The sequence below is a fragment of the Somniosus microcephalus genome, chromosome 15, assembly GCF_052327205.1.
Source record: "Somniosus microcephalus isolate GS21.2 chromosome 15, FLI_Smic_1.0, whole genome shotgun sequence".
Taxonomy (NCBI): domain Eukaryota; kingdom Metazoa; phylum Chordata; class Chondrichthyes; order Squaliformes; family Somniosidae; genus Somniosus; species Somniosus microcephalus.
The window spans coordinates 40,364,525-40,386,879 of NC_141001.1; the positions used below are offsets into that span (position 1 = coordinate 40,364,525).

The window sequence follows — 22,355 nt, forward strand, 5'->3', positions numbered from 1 at the left end:
AATTTACGACCCTCTGAGAGAAGAAGTTCCTCCTCATTTCAGTTCTAAAAGGGCGACCCTTTATTCTGAGACTGTGCCCCCGAGTTCTAGATTTCCCCATGAGGGGAAACATCCTCTCTGCATCTACCCTGTCGAGCCCCCTCAGTATCTTATATGTTTCGATAAGATCACCTCTCATTCTTCTAAATTCCAATGAGTATAGGCCCAGCCTGCTCAACATTTCCTCAGAAGTCAAACCCCTTGGGCAGGATTTTCATTGGGCCGTGGAGGCGGGATTGGAGGCGTGTGGGGGTTAAAATCTCAAAATCGGGGGGCACGAACCCATCCCGCCTCCATGCCAGTTTCAAAGGAGGCGGATACCCGACCTGTGCTGGGACCCGCCTCCCCGAGGCGGGAAGGGGATTAGTGTCAATTAACTGCCTGTTAACAGGTAGTAAACAGGCAGTTTTTAGCCTAATCCCTATTTTTATTCCTGAAGTGTGGGATTCCCGACGACGCCAAACCACGCCAAGTTGGCGAGGCGGACCGTCGGGCTGAAGTGCTTGGAGGGTTCGAGATGTCCGGTGTTCAGGTGAGTGATGGGTGCATGAGTGCAGAGGTAAGTGTGTTTGGTGTGTGTAAAGTGTTTAACGAAGTTTTACTTACCTTTACTTACCTTTACAGCCTTCCTTCCTTCAGGTCTCGGGAGTCCCTCATCTCACCAGCACAAAAAGCAGAATGGCCGCGAGCTGTCAAAAGTTGCAGCATTCAGCTTTCTGTTCTGGAGAGATCTCTAAATCAGCCTGAGATGAAGGAATTAACTTCGTGTACAGATTGTCTGTGTTTGACAGCTTCAAAGAGCTGTCAAACGCTGATATTTCATCTGTCAAAAGCTCTTGACAGATGAAATGTCAATCTGTGACTTCACCTGTTGCCGGGTGGCCCTTAATTGGCCTGCTGAGCCCGCTGGGTGGGCTCAACAAGGTCAATCAAGTGAAAATCAAGTGGGTTGGCCACAACTCGATGGAGGCGGGACTACAACCCCAAAAGTTGTAGTCCCACCTCCTACACGTCTCCAGAATCAAAATCCAGCCCCTCATCTCTGGAATTAACCTGGTGAATCATCTCTGAACTGCCTCCAATGCAAGTATATCCTTCCTTACATAAGGAGACCAAAACTGTACACAGTACTCAAGGTGTGGTCGCACCAATACCTTGTACAGTTGTAGCAGGACTTCCCTGCTTTTATACTCCAACCCCCTTGAAATAAAGGCCAACATTCCATTTGTCTTTTTGATTACTTGCTGTACCTGCATGCTAACTTTTTGTGTTTCATGCACAAGGACCCCCAGGTCCCTCTGAACTGTAGCATTTTGTAATCTCTCTCCATTTAAATAATAGTTTGCTTTTTTATTTTTCCTGCCAAAGTGGATAACCTCGCACTTTACCAGATTATACTACATCTGCCAAATGTTTGCCCACTCACTTAGCCTCTCTATATCCCTTTGCAGGTTCTTTGAGTCCTCTGCACAACTTGCTTTCCCACCCATCTTTGTATCATCCGCAAACTTGGCTACATTACACTCGATCCCTTCATCCAAGTCATTGATGTAGATTGTAAATAGTTGAGGCCCCAGCACTGATCCTTGTGGCACCCCACTACTTACCGTTTGCCAACCGGAAAATGACCCATTTATCCCGACTCTCTGCTTTCTGTTAGTTAGCCAATCCTCTATCCATGTTAATATATTACCCCCAACTCCTTGAGCTCTTATCTTATGCAGTAACCTTTTATGTGGCACCTTATCGAATGCCTTCTGGAAATCCAAATACACCACATCCACTGGCTCACCCTTGTCCACCCTATTGTTACATCCTCAAAGAACTCCAGCAAATTTGTTAAACATGATTTCCCTTTCCTAAAACCATGCTGACTCTGTTTGATTGCAGTATGTTTTTCTAAATGCCCTGCTACTGCTTCCTTAATGAAGGACTCCAGCATTTTCCCAATGACAGATGTTAGGCTAACTGGTCTATAGTTTCCTGCTTTCTGTCTCCCTCCTTTCTTAAATAGGGGTATTACATTTGCGGTTTTCCAATCTGCTGGGACCTCTCCAGAGTCCAGGGAATTTTGGTATATTGCAACCAATGCATCCACTATCTCTACAGCCACTTCTTTTAAGACCCTGGGATGCAGGCCATCTGGTCCAGGGGACTTGTCATCTTTTAATCCCATTATTTTACCGAGTACTATTTCCTTAATGATAGTGATTGTCTTTAGTTACCCACTCCCTGTGGCCCCTTGATTATCCATTATTGGGATGTTGTTAGTGTCTTCTACAGTGAAGACAGGTACAAAATATTTGTTCAGAGTCTCTGCCATTTCACTGTTCCCCATTATTAATTCCCCAGTCTCATCCTCTAAGGGACCAATGTTTACTTTAGCTACCCTCTTCCAAAACTGGGGTTCATAAATATAAGATAGTCACTAATAAATCTAATAGGGAATTCAGGAGAAACTTCTTTACCCAGAGAGTGATTAGAATGTGGAACTTGCTACCACAAGGAATAATTTGAGGCGAACAGCATGGATGCAATTAAGGGGAAGCTAGATAAACACATCAGGGAGAAAGGAATAGAAGGATATGTGGATGGGGTTAGATGAAGAAGGATGGGAGGAGGCTCATGTGGAGCATAAACACGGACATGAACCAGTTGGGCTAAATGGCCTGTTTTGTGTTGTACATTCTACGTAATTCTATGTAAGGCATGAATAGATAAGAAAGCCTACGTAATTCCGATTATGATTGCAACTGGTAAGAATTAGGGTGCTGCTAAGCTACAAAGAAGAGTTTGCTATCTACTATCTGAATAGTCTGTCAAGGAAGACCATTCAAAAAACCCCAAACAACTGGTTTGTTGGTTAACTCTTTCATGAATGGGTTAAAACTATTGTGTTATTTGAGATGACTGACAACTGGTTCCATTTTGCTGCTACTATCGACTGGGGTCAATTTTAAACATCTACCACCGCCCTTTCAGGCAGTGCATTCCAGATCACAACAACTCACTGCGGGAAAAAAAATGTTTCCTCATGTCACCTCTGGTTCTTTTGCCAATTACCGTAAATCTGTATCCACTGGTTACCGACCCTTCTACCATTGGAAACAGTTTCTCCTTATTTACTCTATCAAAACCGTTCATGATTTTGAACACCTCTATCAAATCTCCTCTTAACCTTCTCTGATCTAAGGAGAACAACCCCAGCTTCTCCAGTCTGCCCACATAACTGAATTCCCTCATCCCTGTTACCATCCTAGTAAATCTTTTCTGCACCCTTGACATCCTTGCTAATGTGTGATGCCTAAAACTGAACACAGTACTCCAGCTGGGGCCTAACCAGTGTTTTACAGGAAACTTTGGTTTATCCGGAGGTTAACTGTCTGGAATGCTCGAGCCACCGGCAAAAATCAGGAGCCGTTTCGTTAGTTTTTTTTTTTCGTAGGTTTTTTTTCTTTTTGTTGCTTTTTTTTCACCAGTCAGGCTCTGCAAGGTCTCGCTGAAGCTGTTGCTAAGCTACAGAGACGCTTCCAAGGTATGGCCGACTGTTTAGAAGCAGGGTTTGTTACCAGATACAGAGCTCAAAATCTCCGCATGTTTCAACATTAGCGCTGGTTTGTCCGGTAGTTTTGATGGGACGGCAACAGCTCAGTCCCATCGGTGCCGGATAGCACAAAGTTTCCTGTATAAAGGTTGAGCATAACTTCCTTGCTTTTATATTCTATGCCTCTATTAATAAAGCCAAGGATCCCGTAAGCTTTTTTAACAGCCTTCTCAATTTGTCCTGCCATCTTTAAAGTTTTTGAACCTCCGGGTCTCGCTGTTCCTGCACCCCCTTTAAAATTGTATCATTTAGGTTATATATTGCCTCTCCTCATTCATCCTAACAAAATGTATCTTTGGTGATCTGGAAAAGGAAGAGTCTGTCTTTGATTCCCAAGTGATCTAGTGTGTCTACGTGACATTCACTGGCACTGCACCAGTCCCCAGGAGGATGTCAAATGGCTCTGAATCAATTGAGTTGCTCACTGGCAGAATCCAACAATGCTATCAGCTATCACGCGCTCTGGGGAGATTCAATCCAAAAAATGGAAGGTCTTGAGGGGGGAGAAGAGGAGAGAGAATATCAAAACAGAATTCTCCTAACACTGTTAAGTGTTTCAAAGGAACCGATTAAGTAACTTCAAGAAGGAAGTCACCAACTGGAATGCATGGCGTTGCCCTGGATGCCTCCTCTACACATGCCAATACCCAACACTGGACTCCAAACTTCACACGGTACATCGGCTTGGGGAATTGAGGGGATCTGGCTGCCTGGATCAGAGTATTATCAGAAGGGAAGTATTACAAAGATATGAAGTTGATTTCAATGTAAAGCTTGTACCTGAGGGGAAAAACTTTATTAAATTCGAAAAAGCAACTCTCAGCAACTGGGATGCATAGCAAGGTTACCTTTACTGGGTATACCTACACTAAGATTACTTGTACTGAGACTACCTGTACTGGGATGCTCACACTAAGGTTATCTATACTGGGGATAACTTATAGCAGTGAATTGTACCAAGGTCACCCGTACTGACAGTATCCTCAGTAATGCTGCCTATACCAAGGCCATCTCCATTGGAGTTAACTGTATAGGAGCTATCTATATCAAGGATGCCTTTACCAAGGTTGCCAGTACTGAGGATACCCAGGGTTATGGGTGACTCTCTGCTATGTTTACTTCCTTTCAAGGAATGAAATAGTAGTGACATCATAATTATACCAATGCATCAGAAACAGTTTGTTGTTGTTGTTGCACCGGGAGCGGGTTGTTGTTGCACTGGGAGCGGGTTGTTGTTGCACCAGGAGCGGGTTGTTGTTGCACCGGGAGCGGGTTGTTGTTGCACCGGGAGCGAGTTGTTGTTGCACCGGGAGTGGGTTGTTGTTGCACCGGGAGCGGGTTGTTGTTACAACGGGAGCGGGTTGTTGTTGCACCGGGAGTGGGTTGTTGTTGCACCGGGAGCGGGTTGTTGTTGCACCGGGAGCGGGTTGTTGTTACGCCGGGAGCGGGTTGTTGTTGCACCGGGAGCGGGTTGTTGTTGCACCGGGAGCAGGTTGTTGTTGCACCGGGAGCGGGTTGTTGTTGCACCGGGAGCGGGTTGTTGTTGCACCGGGAGCGGGTTGTTGTTGCACCGGGAGCGGGTTGTTGCTGCACCGGGAGCGGGTTGTTGCTGCACCGGGAGCGGGTTGTTGTTGCTGCACCGGGAGCGGGTTGTGGTTACACCGGGAGCGGGTTGTTGTTACACCGGGAGCGGGTTGTTGCTGCACCGGGAGCGGGTTGTTGCTGCACCGGGAGTGGGTTGTTGTTACACTGGGAGTGGGTTGTTGTTGCACCGGGAGCGGGTTGTTGCTGCACCGGGAGTGGGTTGTTGCTACACCGGGAGCGGGTTGTTGTTACACTGGGAGCGGGTTGTTGCTGCACCGGGAGCGGGTTGTTGTTACACCGGGAGCGGGTTGTTGTTGCACCGGTAGCAGGTTGTTGTTGCACCGGTAGCGGGTTGTTGTTGCACTGGGAGCGGGTTGTTGTTACACCGGGAGCGGGTTGTTGCTGCACCGGGAGTGGGTTGTTGTTACACCGGGAGCGGGTTGTTGTTACACCGGGAGCGGGTTGTTGTTACACCGGGAGCGGGTTGTTGTTACACCGGGAGCGGGTTGTTGCTGCACCGGGAGCGGGTTGTTGTTACACCGGGAGCGGGTTGTTGCTGCACCGGGAGCGGGTTGTTGTTGCACCGGGAGCGGGTTGTTGTTACACCGGGAGCGGGTTGTTGTTACACCGGGAGCGGGTTGTTGTTACACCGGGAGCGGGTTGTTGTTACACCGGGAGCGGGTTGTTGCTGCACCGGGAGCGGGTTGTTGCTGCACCGGGAGCGGGTTGTTGTTACACCAGGAGCGGGTTGTTGCTGCACCGGGAGCGGGTTGTTGCTGCACCGGGCGTGAGTTGTTGTTGCACCGGGAGCGGGTTGTTGTTGCACCGGGAGCGGGTTGTTGTTACACCGGGAGCGGGTTGTTGCTGCACCGGGAGCGGGTTGTTGTTACACCAGGAGCGGGTTGTTGTTACACCGGGAGCGGGTTGTTGTTACACCGGGAGCGGGTTGTTGCTGCACCGGGAGCGGGTTGTTGTTACACCAGGAGCGGGTTGTTGCTGCACCGGGAGCGGGTTGTTGTTGCACCGGGAGCGGGTTGTTGTTACACCGGGAGCGGGTTGTTGTTGCACCGGGAGCGGGTTGTTGCTGCACCGGGAGCGGGTTGTTGCTGCACCGGGAGCGGGTTGTTGTTACACCGGGAGCGGGTTGTTGTTACACCGGGAGCGGGTTGTTGTTACACCGGGAGCGGGTTGTTGTTACACTGGGAGCGGGTTGTTGCTGTACCGGGAGCGGGTTGTTGTTACACCGGGAGCGGGTTGTTGTTACACCGGGAGCGAGTTGTTGTTACACCGGGAGCGGGTTGTTGTTACACCGGGAGCGGGTTGTTGTTGCACCGGGAGCGGGTTGTTGTTGCACCGGGAGCGGGTTGTTGTTACACCGGGAGCGGGTTGTTGTTGCACCGGGTTGTTGTTGCACCGGGAGCGGGTTGTTGTTACACCGGGAGCGGGTTGTTGTTACACCGGGAGCGGGTTGTTGCTGCACCGGGAGCGGGTTGTTGTTACACCAGGAGCGGGTTGTTGTTACACCGGGAGCGGGTTGTTGTTACACCGGGAGCGGGTTGTTGCTGCACCGGGAGCGGGTTGTTGTTACACCGGGAGCGGGTTGTTGCTGCACCGGGAGCGGGTTGTTGTTGCACCGGGAGCGGGTTGTTGTTACACCGGGAGCGGGTTGTTGCTGCACCGGGAGCGGGTTGTTGCTGCACCGGGAGCGGGTTGTTGTTGCACCGGGAGCGGGTTGTTGTTACACCGGGAGCGGGTTGTTGTTACACCGGGAGCGGGTTGTTGTTACACCGGGAGCGGGTTGTTGTTACACTGGGAGCGGGTTGTTGCTGTACCGGGAGCGGGTTGTTGTTACACTGGGAGCGGGTTGTTGTTACACCGGGAGCGAGTTGTTGTTACACCGGGAGCGGGTTGTTGTTACACCGGGAGCGGGTTGTTGTTGCACCGGGAGCGGGTTGTTGTTGCACCGGGAGTGGGTTGTTGTTACACCGGGAGCGGGTTGTTGTTGCACCGGGTTGTTGTTGCACCGGGTTGTTGTTGCACCGGGAGCGGGTTGTTGCTGCACCAGGAGCGGGTTGTTGTTGCACTGGGAGCGGGTTGTTGTTACACCGGGAGTGGGTTGTTCTTACACCGGGAGTGGGTTGTTGTTACACCGGGAGCGGGTTGTTGTTGCACCGGGAGCGGGTTGTTGTTACACCGGGAGCGGGTTGTTGTTGCACCGGGAGCGGGTTGTTGTTACACCGGGAGCGGGTTGTTGTTGCACCGGGAGCGGGTTGTTGCTGCACCGGGAGCGGGTTGTTGCTGCACCGGGAGCGGGTTGTTGTTACACCGGGAGCGGGTTGTTGTTACACCGGGAGCGGGTTGTTGTTACACCGGGAGCGGGTTGTTGTTACACTGGGAGCGGGTTGTTGCTGTACCGGGAGCGGGTTGTTGTTACACCGGGAGCGGGTTGTTGTTACACCGGGAGCGAGTTGTTGTTACACCGGGAGCGGGTTGTTGTTACACCGGGAGCGGGTTGTTGTTGCACCGGGAGCGGGTTGTTGTTACACCGGGAGCGGGTTGTTGTTGCACCGGGTTGTTGTTGCACCGGGAGCGGGTTGTTGTTACACCGGGAGCGGGTTGTTGTTACACCGGGAGCGGGTTGTTGCTGCACCGGGAGCGGGTTGTTGTTACACCAGGAGCGGGTTGTTGTTACACCGGGAGCGGGTTGTTGTTACACCGGGAGCGGGTTGTTGCTGCACCGGGAGCGGGTTGTTGTTACACCGGGAGCGGGTTGTTGCTGCACCGGGAGCGGGTTGTTGTTGCACCGGGAGCGGGTTGTTGTTACACCGGGAGCGGGTTGTTGCTGCACCGGGAGCGGGTTGTTGCTGCACCGGGAGCGGGTTGTTGTTGCACCGGGAGCGGGTTGTTGTTACACCGGGAGCGGGTTGTTGTTACACCGGGAGCGGGTTGTTGTTACACCGGGAGCGGGTTGTTGTTACACTGGGAGCGGGTTGTTGCTGTACCGGGAGCGGGTTGTTGTTACACTGGGAGCGGGTTGTTGTTACACCGGGAGCGAGTTGTTGTTACACCGGGAGCGGGTTGTTGTTACACCGGGAGCGGGTTGTTGTTGCACCGGGAGCGGGTTGTTGTTGCACCGGGAGTGGGTTGTTGTTACACCGGGAGCGGGTTGTTGTTGCACCGGGTTGTTGTTGCACCGGGTTGTTGTTGCACCGGGAGCGGGTTGTTGCTGCACCAGGAGCGGGTTGTTGTTGCACTGGGAGCGGGTTGTTGTTACACCGGGAGTGGGTTGTTCTTACACCGGGAGTGGGTTGTTGTTACACCGGGAGCGGGTTGTTGTTGCACCGGGAGCGGGTTGTTGTTACACCGGGAGCGGGTTGTTGCTGCACCGGGAGCGGGTTGTTGTTGCACCGGGAGCGGGTTGTTGTTACACCGGGAGCAGGTTGTTGCTGCACCGGGAGCGGGTTGTTGTTGCACCGGGAGCGGGTTGTTGTTGCACCGGGAGCGGGTTGTTGTTACACCGGGAGTGGGTTGTGGTTACACCGGGAGGGGGTTGTTGCTGCACCGGGAGCGGGTTGTTGTTGCACCGGGAGCGGGTTGTTGCTGCACCGGGAGCGGGTTGTTGTTGCACCAGGAGCGGGTTGTTGTTACACCGGAAGCGGGTTGTTGTTACACCAGGAGTGGGTTGTTGTTACACCGGGAGCGGGTTGTTGTTACACTGGGAGTGGGTTGTTGTTGCACCGGGAGTGGGTTGTTGTTACACTGGGAGCGGGTTGTTGTTACACCGGGAGCGGGTTGTTGTTACAGCGGGAGCGGGTTGTTGTTACACCGGGAGCGGGTTGTTGTTACACTGGGAGCGGGTTGTTGTTGCACCGGGAGCGGGTTGTTGTTACACCGGGAGCGGGTTGTTGCTGCACCGGGAGTGGGTTGTTGTTACACCGGGAGAGGGTTGTTGTTACACCGGGAGCGGGTTGTTGTTACACTGGGAGCGGGTTGTTGTTACACCGGGAGCGGGTTGTTGTTACACCGGGAGCGGGTTGTTGCTGCACCGGGAGCGGGTTGTTGTTACACCGGGAGCGGGTTGTTGTTGCACCGGGAGCGGGTTGTTGTTACACCGGGAGCGGGTTGTTGTTACACCGGGAGCGGGTTGTTGTTACACCGGGAGCGGGTTGTTGCTGCACCGGGAGCGGGTTGTTGTTACACCGGGAGTGGATTGTTGTTACACCGGGAGCGGGTTGTTGTTGCACCGGGAGTGGGTTGTTGTTACACCGGGAGCGGGTTGTTGTTGCACCGGGAGTGGGTTGTTGTTGCACCGGGAGCGGGTTGTTGTTACACCGGGAGCGGGTTGTTGTTGCACCGGGAGCGGGTTGTTGTTGCACCGGGAGCGGGTTGTTGCTGCACCGGGAGCGGGTTGTTGTTGCACCGGGAGCGGGTTGTTGTTGCACCGGGAGCGGGTTGTTGTTGCACCGGGAGCGGGTTGTTGTTACACCAGGAGCAGGTTGTTGCTGCACCGGGAGCGGGTTGTTGTTGCACCGGGAGCGGGTTGTTGTTGCACCGGGAGCGGGTTGTTGTTACACCGGGAGCGGGTTGTTGTTGCACCGGGAGTGGGTTGTTGTTGCACCGGGAGCGGGTTGTTGCTGCACCGGGAGCGGGTTGTTGTTGCACTGGGAGCGGGTTGTTGTTACACCGGGAGCGGGTTGTTGTTACACCGGGAGCGGGTTGTTGCTGCACCGGGAGCGGGTTGTTGTTGCACTGGGAGCGGGTTGTTGTTACACCGGGAGCGGGTTGTTGTTACACCGGGAGCGGGTTGTTGTTACACCGGGAGCGGGTTGTTGTTACACCGGGAGCGGGTTGTTGCTGCACCGGGAGCGGGTTGTTGTTGCACCGGGAGCGGGTTGTTGTTACACCGGGAGCGGGTTGTTGCTGCACCGGGAGCGGGTTGTTGTTGCACCGGGAGCGGGTTGTTGTTACACCAGGAGCGGGTTGTTGCTGCACCGGGAGCGGGTTGTTGTTGCACTGGGAGCGGGTTTTTGTTACACCGGAAGCGGGTTGTTGTTACACTGGGAGCGGGTTGTTGCTGCACCGGGAGCGGGTTGTTGTTGCACCGGGAGTGGGTTGTTGTTACACCGGGAGCGGGTTGTTGTTGCACCGGGAGTGGGTTGTTGTTACACCGGGAGCGGGTTGTTGTTACACCGGGAGCGGGTTGTTGTTGCACCGGGAGTGGGTTGTTGTTACACCGGGAGCGGGTTGTTGTTGCACCGGGAGTGGGTTGTTGTTACACCGGGAGCGGGTTGTTGTTACACCGGGAGCGGGTTGTTGTTGCACCGGGAGTGGGTTGTTGTTACACCGGGAGCGGGTTGTTGTTGCACCGGGAGTGGGTTGTTGTTACACCGGGAGCGGGTTGTTGTTGCACCGGGAGTGGGTTGTTGCTGCACCGGGAGCGGGTTGTTGTCCATCAAACAACATCCCCAACATGTACTATAATCGGACAAATTAGACCCTATAGTAGACCAATGTGATGAATGGGCACTTGTCTGAAGTACCAGCGAGCAACTCCTACCCTAGCAACTGTACCCTAGCAACCTTCATTGCCTTCAGGCAAGGAAGATGATAATTGGGTCAACAATTTTTTACAGTAAATGTAATAAAATAATCAAGAGACATTACACGGGCAGTGGTTATGAAAAACTATACCACTGAGCCGATGGTTGGGAACGACAAAAATAAAAACAAGTTAGAAATGACTGGGTGTTTCCTACCTGTGCATGAATGGCCGTTGTTGTGGAGGTAGAAACCGGGCCTACAGGAACATTTAAAGCTGCCCACCACGTTCTGACACCTCTGCTGGCAAGGGGACCTGCTTCCTGCACACTCATCGAGATCTGCAACACAGCAACACATCAGTATCAGATTGTAGATTGACAATTTTCCAACCGCTAATCTGTATGGACCTCATTGGATTATTATTGAACAAACGAGCTGATAAATATAGCATCATCAAACAGAACTGAAGTACTTAAACATGGCAGGACTACGGGTGGAGCAGGAGGCGTTAGCTGTTTGTTTGACTTGCACGAGACATGAAAGACATTTAGAAAGACACGGATTTATCAAGGATAGTCAGCACGGATTTGCTAAGGGAAGGTTGTAGCTGACAAACGTGATTGAATTTTTTGAGGAGGTAACAAGGAGGGTAGATGAGGGTAATGCATTTGATGTAGCGTATATGGACTTTATCAAGGCTTTTGATAAGGTTCCACATGGCAGATGTCACGAAGTTAAAAGCCCATGGGATCCAGGGCAAAGTGTCAAGTTGGATTCAAAACTGGCTTGGAGACTGGAAGCAGAAGTTGATGGGTGTGTTTGTGACTGGAAGGCTGTTTCCAGTGGGGTTCCGCAGGGCTCAGTACTAGGTTTCTTGCTTTTTGTGGTATATATCAATGATCTAAACTTGAATATAGGGGGTATGATTAAGAAGTGTGCAGATGATACTAAAATCGGCTGTGTGGTTGATACTGAAGAAGGAAGCTGTAGACTGCAGGAAGATATCAATAAATTGGTCAGGTGGGCAGAACAGTGGCAAATGGAATTCAATCCGGAGAAGTGTGAGATAATGCATTTGGGAACGGCTAACAAGGAAAGGGAATACACATTAAATGGTAGGACACTGAGTAGTGCAGAGGAACAAAGGGACCTTGGAGTGCATGTCCACAGATCCCTGAAGGTAGCAGGCCAGGTAGAAAAGGTAGTTAAGAAGGCATACGGAATGCTTGCCTTTATTAGCCGTGGCATAGAATACAAGAGCGGGGGGGTTATGCTTCAACTTTATAAAACACTAATTAGGCCTCAGCTAGAGTACTGCGTGCAGTTCTGGTCACCACATTACAGGAAAGATGTGATTGCACTAGAGAGGGTAGAGAGGAGATTTACAAGGATGTTGCCGGGAGTAGAGGATCTTAGCTATGAGGAAAGACTGGATGGGCTGGGTCTGTTTTCCTTGGAACAGAGGAGGCTGAGGGGAGACCTTATTGAGGTGTATAAAATTATATGGGGCATAGATAAAGTGGATAGAAAGGACCTATTTCCCTTAGCAGAGGGGTCAAAAACCAAGGGGCACAGAGTTAAAATAATTGGTGGAAGGTTTAGAGGAGATTTGAGGGGAAATTTCTTCACCCAGAGGGTTGTGGGGGTCTGGAACTCACTGCCTGAAAGGGTGGTAGAGGCAGGAACCCTAACCACATTTAAAAAGTACTTGGATGTGCACTTGGGATGCTCTAACCTGCAGGGCTACGGACCAAGAGCTGGGAAGTGGGATTAGGCTGGATAGCTCTTTGTTGGCCGGTGCGGACATGATGGGCCGAAATGACCTCCTTCCGTTCTGTAACTTCCTATGATTCTATGAAAAATAGATTCTTTAAAGAACTGTCTGCACCCTTCATCCTACAGTACGAGACACCACTTTCAACTTTGAATTGTAAAAAGAAAGACTTGCATTTGATGGCCCAAAGCACTTTACAGCCAATGAAGTACATTTTTTTTGAAGTGTAGTCACTGTTGTAATGTAGAAAATGCAGCAGCCAAATTGCGCACAGCAAGGTGCAACAAACAACGATGTGATAGTGACCAGATAATCGGATTTTAGTGATAAATATCTTCGAAATAGTGCCATGGGGTCTTTTACATCCACCTGAGTGAACAGATGGAGCCGTGGTTTAACGTCTCATCCAAAAGATGGCACCTCCGACAGTGCAGCACTCCCTCAGCACTGCACTGGACTGTTAGCCTAGATTAGGTGCTCAAGTCTCTGGAGTGGGACTTGAACCCACAACCTTCTGATTCAGGCGCGACTGCTACCAACTGAGCCACAGCTGACACTTATGAATTGTATCAGAAAACCTTCACATTGAAGACTTCAACAATCTCCTGATTAAACTCAGTAATTTGAAATTCTATTTGACACCTGGTATGACAGAGAATTGATAGTGAATTGCGGGCTTTGAATTATGAAAGAAGCTGTCGGCACAATGAGCGACTGAATTTCCTTTCTGTTCCTGTATCTTTTAGCATCAGTCACAGTTTCGTACTGGAATCCATTCATCAGCACAGCCCTCAGGCCGAGGAGCACAGGAGTGAAACACAGTGTCAGGCCTGGAGCACAGATGCTGAATTCGCCCTGCAAATGTTTCATATTACAGAGATAAATCTCTCAGTAATGTCTGTGAGGAGAGAAAGAGAATGAAGAGAAAGGGTAGAAAAATAAATGACATCAAATTTCCTTAAAAATAACAATTCCATTTTGCATGAAGAATTTCTAAATTAGGAACAGTTTTCTATTTTTTTGCTTAAACGTTGGCCCTGAGTTCGCGGTCTAATCTGAGTACGCCGTCATACCGCCTTTGAAATTGACCGCAAGTTCAGGATTTCTGCATCTGAACTTGCGATCTGTCAAGTTCCAACTGCGCATCGGCTTCGCTGCACGTTTCACCTCCTCATTCAAATCAACGTGCTGGCAAAAAGTTGGGCTAATTGCCCACCTACTGCGAATTAATTACCCAGAAATGTTTTACGTCTGGTGCAAACAGGCGCAGGAAGCCTGTTGCACAGCGTAAGGGGAGGGTGGGGTGGGGGGGTGAGAAAATTATATTAGTGTTGAGCTAGGTTTATGCTACAGCCCATAACAATGAGGCACTGGTTCGGGTCTGAGCAGATACAAACTATGAAAAATCTTTCATTGGTTCCAGTTTGAAAACAAGGCCTTTTTGTGTTCCCGTCTTTGTTGCCCAAAAGCCTTTTGTAGTTTGGGTTTAACTATTTCCCAACTTCTATTTAGATAGGATTTAATTCACTTTCATGATTTCCTCATGTTATCAGACATTTAACCTCTCTATTTTAGATTATTTAAATTAATCAAAATTTACTGACTCTAATAGAGGAGAAACGAATTCAATAAGACTATAAGGCTGTAATTTTAGGTTAGTGTCAAGGACTATTGCAATGATTGTGGCGGTACCACCGGTTGTCCCTTACATTGAGATACATAATTCCCTTTAACTTACCTTTAAATGTATCTGTTACTGCACTCAGGCTTCATTCCTGTACTCTGCGTGATGACGTCAGAGCTTGGAGCCTTCTGGCAGTAGAGCTCGGAACCTGCTAGCAGTTGAGTTCGGAACCTGCTAGCAGTTGAGCTCGGAAACTTCTAGTTAGTCCTCGTGGCGTCCCCGCTGGGGAAAGACCTACACCACGGTGCTCCTACAGTCAGCCATCTTACCTGCTACCTTACCTGTTGTATTTAACCTGTTCCTGTAAATAAACAACTTATTTATAGTTCATCGAAGTCGAGCTCGATTATTTAGTGGCGATGCACACGAATCGCTACATTGGTGACCCAACGACGTGAGTACGGGAGCTCATCAATTCCAACACTACAATTGGTGAACCCGTATCCGTGAACGATTTTCATGGTAGCAACGCGCACCTGAACCTCGTCTTCCCACAAGACGACCGACGCACAACCGACGAACAACCACGGAACAGCAACCGCCTAACACCGATTCCTCCAAAGGCGACCCCGTCTTTGCGAACGTATTCACAAGGTAAGTGCAGTCTGGAGCAGATCCCGTTTGACACGGACAAAACTCAACCGGACCCCGTTTTTTTGTGAGCAATTTTCACAAAAGAAGCACGCCATGGAAGCACCAGCCGTTTTGCTGTCGCTACCGCAATCCAGGGAGCCACAGTCTCCCTCGTGCTTTAAAAAGGTAGAAGCCCCATTCGACGAGAACATCGATGCAGCGCCGACCACGCACTTGCTTCCGGTCCCCGTACTCGTCTTTCCTACCACCACACGGATCGTCCGCCTCTACGTCCAAAGCAACAGCAAGTATACATCTCTCCAAGCGTGGGGTACAGCATGTTCGGGCCCACAAAATCGGAGCGCACCCTGTGGGGATACCACGAGGACTCACCCCCACGAAACACGAGGACGCACTCCTCGCGCACGAGGACCCATCCCTCGTGAACCACGAGGACCTATCCCTCGTGAAAAACGATGACTCCTTCTCCGCCGACGACGCACCAGCCCTTCAACTTGCTGGTTGTGTTACCTACTACACGATTCGGCGTGAACAAAAAGCGTGCCGCCCTCCCGGCTGTATTCTCCTAAATCTACAACAGTTACAAGTGTTGCCGCCCTCCAGGCAGAGTTGACCCCTCCTGAAAGCAACAACAACCTGGACCGTTGCCGCCCTTTCTCCAGTTTTCCCTTTAACAAATGCAAACCTCTACTGATGCTGCACACATCGAGGACAGGTCCAACGGGCATCCTGCAGCCGCGATCAGCCACGTGAAAGTTGCTGGCCTCACCGATCACTGATCAACGCAGCAACTCTTCACCCTCTGTTGTGTTAACGTCGTAGCACTATGGCACGCACCGTTCCGCGTGTTCCAGCCTCCTGAAGGTTTCGCTCACCTGTCGGCGAGTTCACCGACCTCGCCAGTCAAGTCCTTCTGGATCGCCCGTCGGCGTTCCTGCAGATTTCGTCAGAACAAGGACTTGTTCCAACATCAACAGAGTCATCGTCCGCGTCCACCCAACCTGCCCGTCACTCTGACAAGGCCTGCTGTTTCGCACGTTTCCATGGTCCTTCGCCTGACGGATATGTTTTATTCGCCACGACGTGCGTAAGGATCCGCTCACGAGCAGCATCTTCAGACCTCGCCTACCAAGTCGAGACAGCACGACCGCCGTGACCACCAGCTCGTCAGACCATCTCATCCTTGGACTTTCATTAAAGCGAATTCTGGGGGGGCCTATGTGGCGGTACCACCGGTTGTCCCTTACATTGAGATACATAATTCCCTTTAACTTACCTTTAAATGTATCTGTTACTGCACTCAGGCTTCATTACTGTACTCTGCGTGATGACGTCAGAGCTTGGAACCTTCTGGCAGTAGAGTTCGGAACCTGCTAGCAGTTGAGCTCGGAAACTTTTCGTTAGTCCTCGTGGCATCCCCGCTGGGGAAAGACCTACACCACGGCGCTCCTACAGTCAGCCATCTTACCTGCTACCTTACCTGTTGTATTTAACCTGTTCCTGTAAATAAACAACTTATTTATAGTTCGTCGAAGTCGAACTCGATTATTTAGTGGCAATGCACACGAATCGCTACAGTAATTTATTAATAAAATAACATTTCTGGTTGCTAAATTATTTAAAATGAGTTGTGGGGAAATCAGCAATCTCCTCGGTTTCCTGATGGGCTAAGAGTCAGGAAGTGAAAGGAGTACCGGCCCAGGTGATCCCTGGTTCACAGACGCACAGCAGTGCACTCCTGGGATCCGGGGGGCACTATGCCGCCCACAACTCTGCAGCGTTTGAAAGCAACTTCTCAAAGGGGGGTTCGCACGAGTAAGTGCAGATTTCGTTGAGATGTCGGTGGCGTACTCCTTAGCTACGCCGCCGATCATGAATTCAGGGCCGTTAACTTTAGGGCCTGCTTGATACGCATGTTTCCTGAAACCAAAGTGGATGAATTTACCTCAGGCGCACCTTGGGGTAGATAGTTACCCAGGATAAATTATTCCTGCCCTCCACCCGATCACATACTTCCCCTTTTGTTCTTTCCTCCCCTCCGTCCCCTCTTTTACCTGGCTCTGTATTTGCTTATAAACTGTTGAATCTCTAACCACTCCCAGTTCTGACAAAAGGGTATTGACCTGAAATGCTAGCTCTGTTTCTCTGTCGACAGAAGCTGCCTGACATGTTGATTGTTTCCAGCATTTTCTGTTTTTATTTCAGATTTCCAGAAACCGCAGTATTTTGATTTTAAATTATTCACGTGGCAGGATTGTTCACAGAATAGGTGAGTGACGGCTGTGAATTCAGGTGGAGCCCATATTGCTGGATCCCTGCCCAAATCGCACAGAGTTGAATCTTCTGGTCAGCCATTTGAGGCACATTCTCTCTGAGAACTCCATTTTAATGTGGAAATCTAGGGATGTAGGGGGGAAAATTTGGTTGGTTTGCACCTCCCGTTAGTGCCTTAAGAGGGCGCTAATGGGGCGCAAAGCAACTAGCGCCTGTGCGCAGCGGCAGATCGTGACGTCAGTCGAGCGTGCAACGCCCCGGACCGGATATTGAGTGGCGCCCCCTGTCTTATCGCCTGCCACTAGCAACGACAAGTTGAGGGGAGCATTTTGCAGTCAGGAAGGGACTGGGGGAGCACTATTTAAAGGCGACCGCTTCCAGCCTTTTTTTGTCATCGAAATCTTTGCACCACGCATTCTGAGTGAGAGAGAGAGAGAGACTGCAGGAGATATTCAAAGGTGTGTTGAGGAGTTTTGGGTACAGAGCAGCACTTTACAGGTTCTTTCTGATTTGATCTTCCTTGCATCGATTTAAAAGAGAATATGGGGGCTGCACTCTGAGCTCTTTCTCTGGGCCTCTCCATTGTTCTTTCCAACAGATTTGATGTACAGGTCTTTCTAGGCTGAGATTCAAGGCTGCAATGAGCAGGGTGTGGATGGAGAGCAAGATCGACCCTCCCCTTTAAGAACTGGCCGGCGCCATTGTGTCTGTGTTCCATTGCTGACTGACATCACATGAGCTTCGCCAGCGTTCTGAGATAGCACCTCACTCCTCGGCCGCGCCTTAAGACAGGTGTGTAGCACCTGATATAGCGCTCCATTCACCTCCAGGGGCGATAGAAGCCAAGTTTGCAGTCGGAGGCGATAATTAGCGCCAGGCGCTAATCTTTGCGCCCGGCTGATAATTGCGCTCCAAATGGGACGATACTGAATTTCTCCCCCGTAGTCTTTAAATGAAGCTGTACACAATTCCTCAATTTTCTCACTGGACTATGTTGCGCGTTCATCTTGACCACATAAAATGGTCAGTTCAGGCCAGGCACATTCTGTGCTTGAACTGCTGGATTTAGGGCAACACGGTGGCATAATGGTTAGCACTGTTGCCTCACAGCGCCAGGGACCCGGGCTCAAATCCGGCCTCGGGTGACTGTCTGTGTGGAGTTTGCACATTCTCCCCGTGTTTGCGTGGGTTTCCTCCGGGTGCTCCGGTTTCCTCCCACAGTCCAAAGATGTGCGGGTTAGGTTGATTGGCCATGATAAAAAAAAATTGGCCCTCAGTGTTAGGGGGGATTAAATACGTGGGGTTACGGGGTTACGGGGATAGGGCTTGGGTGGGATGGCTGTCGGTGTAGGGACCGGGTGCTAGGTTTTGGATGATCAGCCATGATCTCGTTGAATGGCGGAGCAGGATCGAAGGGCCGAATGGCCTACTCCTGCTCCTATCTTCTATGTTTCGTAGAGCCATGTGTAGCTTTTGCTTTTGAGAGCTGTATTTCTGAGTGCAGCAATTTTGCTTTCAAGACTTCTTTTGTTTTGCTGGATTTTGACTGCTCCAGTATTTGTAATGATCAGTAACATGTCATTCTAGAATGGTACACTAGGTGGAGCTGTATGTTTAGTAGTGGGCTACCCACAAGGCAGTAGTCAACATGGATGTCTGTACACTAGTCCACATGGCTGAATAAATGACTAGCTCAAGCTAGCTGTTCATAATGAAAACGTCTATTTATTTATGAACATAAAACATGGTACCAGGATTGGTAATATCTGCTGAATATTGTGAAACACGACATGGAGAATTTGAAGCCACCGGAGGGTTTGAAACTCACGGGGAATGTTGACTGCAATTGGCGGACTTTCAAACAACAATTCGAACTCTACATTGCTGCCATCGGGTTCGGTACGATGCCAGATGCAAGGAAAATAGCATTACTGCTCACGGTTGCAGGCCCGCAGGTGATAGAGGTATTTAATACGTTTGTCTTTGATCAAGAGGAGGACAGAGAAAAAATGGACGATGTGCTAAAGAAGTTTGATACACATTGTTCTCCAAAAAAGAACGAGACCTATGAGAGGTATGTGTTCTGTTCACGGACACAGCAGCAAAATGAGACTTTTGATAGCTTTGTGACCGATCTGAAACTGAAAGCATAGACATGTAATTTCTCTGAACTGAAATCATCCATGATTCATGACCAGATTGCGTTTGGTATTCATGATAAAAAGGTCAGGGAACGTTTGTTGAGAGAAACCGAACTAACATTGGAGGATGCTGTGAAAATATGCCATGCCAGTGAGCTAGCTCAACAGCACGCAAAGACTTTCAGTGAAATTAATAATAATGCGACTGTAATGAGTGACTGTGCTGCTGTCGGTGCTGTGTCCTACAAGGGGAGGAAACATGGGCAGAACAGAAATGCAAAGCAATCGGAGGATGGAATTTTCAATTGTAAACGCTGTGGTTACCAGCACCAGTCAAGACAATGCCCAGCGTTTGGGAAAATGTGCACAAAATGTAATGGAAAGAATTACTTTGCCAAACAATGCTTTTCAAAAGTAAAAACAAAGAAAGGGCAACAAGTCAATGTGATTGAGGACACTGATTTAAGTGAGACATTTTTTGTAGGAATGGTGTCATGTGACAATATCGAAAAGGATACAGAAAATGTGCAGCCCTCAGGAATGGACAACGCTGAACATAAAGTTAATGCAGTAAAAGAGGACAAATGGATAATGCCACTGCATGTAAATGGAGCATTAGTTACATTGAAACTAGACACTGGGGCAAAAGCAAACTTAATCAGTATGAGTGACATTAACAATATGAAAGAAAAGCCCAAAATACAGAAAAAGTCAGTACTACTGAAGAGCTATAATGGACAGAAAATAGATAGCTTAGGTGTATGCAGACTTAAAGTGACAGTCAAAGACAAAGTGCATCATCTCATGTTTTCTGTTGTGGCTGAAGGACTTGATTCACTACTAGGTGACAAAGCTTGTGAGGACTTAGAACTGGTCAAGAGAGTCTACCGTATAAACTGTGCCATAAGCAGACCAGATGACTCGGTGGATTCTGTAGTGAGTAATTTCCAGGATGCGTTCAAAGGATTTGGAGTCCTACCATTCACTTACAAAATCCAGCTAAAGGAGGATGCTCAGCCAGTGGTACATGCTCCACGAAGAGTTCCAGCACCCCTGCGTGACTGGCTCAAGAAAGAACTGGACAGAATGACCACACTAGGAGTCATCAGGAAAGTCGAAGAGCCAACAGACTGGGTTAACTCCATGGTATGTGTAAAGAAAAAGAACAATGATCTAAGAGTATGCATGGATCCAAAGGACTTAAATGCAAACATAAAACATGAACACTACCAGATTTCCAAGCGAGAAGAAATCACCAGTGAAATGTCAGGTGCCAGATACTTCACAAAGCTCGATGCCTCACAAGGATTTTGGCAACTAAAACTGGATGAAGAGAGCACCAAATACCGTACCTTCAACACACCATTTGGCAGGTATTGTTTCCTCAGAATGCCTTTCGGGATAATATCTGCATCTGAAATCTTTCATAGAGCGATGGAACACATAATTGAAGGTCTGGAAGGAGTTCGGGTCTATGTTGATGACATCATCATCTGGGGCTCCACACTGAAAGAACAGAATGAGAGACTGACTAAAGTGCTACAGAGCATACGCCGGAATGGACTGAAGCTCAACAAAGCCAAGTGTCAGTTTGGCGTCCAGGAAGTCACTTTCCTAGGAGATAATCTATCTGGTAAAGGAATAGAGCCAGATATGAAAAAAGTAAACGCCATACTCAAAATGCCCCGACCCACTGACAAAAAAGGAGTGCTACGCATCATGGGATGATAAACTTCATTGGAAAGTTCATTACTAACTTGTCAGCCAAGACAGCCTGTCTGCGAGACCTGCTACATAAAACAAATGAGTTCGCATGCACAGAAAGACATCAACAAGAGTGGATGAACCTCAAAACAGTGCTGACAACCACACCTGTACTCACCTTCTTTGACCCAACAAAGAGAATCAAAGTTTCAACAGATGCATCAAAAGATGGCCTAGGCACGGTCTTGCTACAAGCAGAGGGTGAAGATTGGAAGCCTGTTGCCTATGCCTCCAGGTCTATGACTGATTCTGAGTGTCGCTACGCCCAGATTGAAAAGGAATGTCTAGGCTTGGTAGTTCGACTAGAAAAGTTCCATGGCTACATATATGGACTTCCCACCTTCACAGTTGAGACAGACCACTGCCCACTGGTTGCCATCATAAAAAAAAATCTGAATGAGATGTCTCCAAGGATTCAACGACTCATGATGAAGCTGCAAAGATATGACTTTGAACTGATCTACAGACCAGGCAAACACATAGTGTTAGCAGATGCACTATCCCGAGCACCCACAATGAGTCATGTGAGCTCTACTGAGGAAGATGTGGATGTTCATGTGAGTATGGTCACTGCTGCGCTGCCCATGTCAGACACAAAATCAAAGCAAATAGCAGAAGAAACAGTAAAAGATACAGGCCTAGAAATTCAGTTGGTTGCGCCAGCCGGTAACGCCATAAGAGGGGTATATTTCCAGCGCTAGGCACTTAGCGCCCGGGCGCAGACCGATCTGCGCCAACGCCCAAATTCAGTTGACATTTAGCGCCGGCGCAAAGTGTTTGCGCCCGCTCAGCTGCGCGCGCAGCTTATGACGTCATTTCGTCGTGCAACGCTGTTTGTGCGCCCCAAACCGGAAATTCAGTGGCGCCCGCCCAATGTGGGCGTGGTGCTGCTAAGAACTGTGAAGTGGAACGCAACAGAGGCCCTGCGGGCCTCGGGGAGCGCTAATTAAAGGGCACGTACACTGACCTATAAAGCCCAGCCATTTTGCTGCAATCACTTTACTGCTTTGGATTTCTGGACAGAGACCAAGGGACAGAGCTTACTGATTTGGGACAACATAGGAGAGGTATTTTTGGCTTCTGGCCAGTGCTTTGACATTTGATTCATTTGATTTCACTGTCTTCAACTTTATTATGGGGGCTGTATGGGGGTCCAACCCTCAGTTGCAGCATTATGTGCGAAGGGCTCGCAGACGCTGTGAGAGAGGGCCAGCCATGCCTAGACGCAGAGGGGCCATCAGGCGTCGGCAACGTAGGCCTTACCCACTCAGGCAATACCGGCAGCAGGTGTCCTATCTCACCATGACTGCGGCGCATTGTGTTAAGAGGCTGCGCTTCAGAAGGGAGGTGGTTGCA

The 22,355-nt window shown here is 49.7% G+C and overlaps 1 protein-coding gene across 1 annotated transcript in view; it reads right to left on the reverse strand.

Annotated features, from left to right (window-relative positions):
* Window positions 1–22,355, reverse strand: part of LOC147106640 (uncharacterized) — a 230,370-nt gene that overhangs the window by 139,539 nt on the left and 68,476 nt on the right. Inside the window, exon 4 of the mRNA XM_086008498.1 lies at window positions 10,984–11,106. Within this exon, the coding sequence (XP_085864624.1) occupies window positions 10,984–11,106 (123 nt within the window). The remainder of the gene's footprint in view (window positions 1–10,983; window positions 11,107–22,355) is intronic.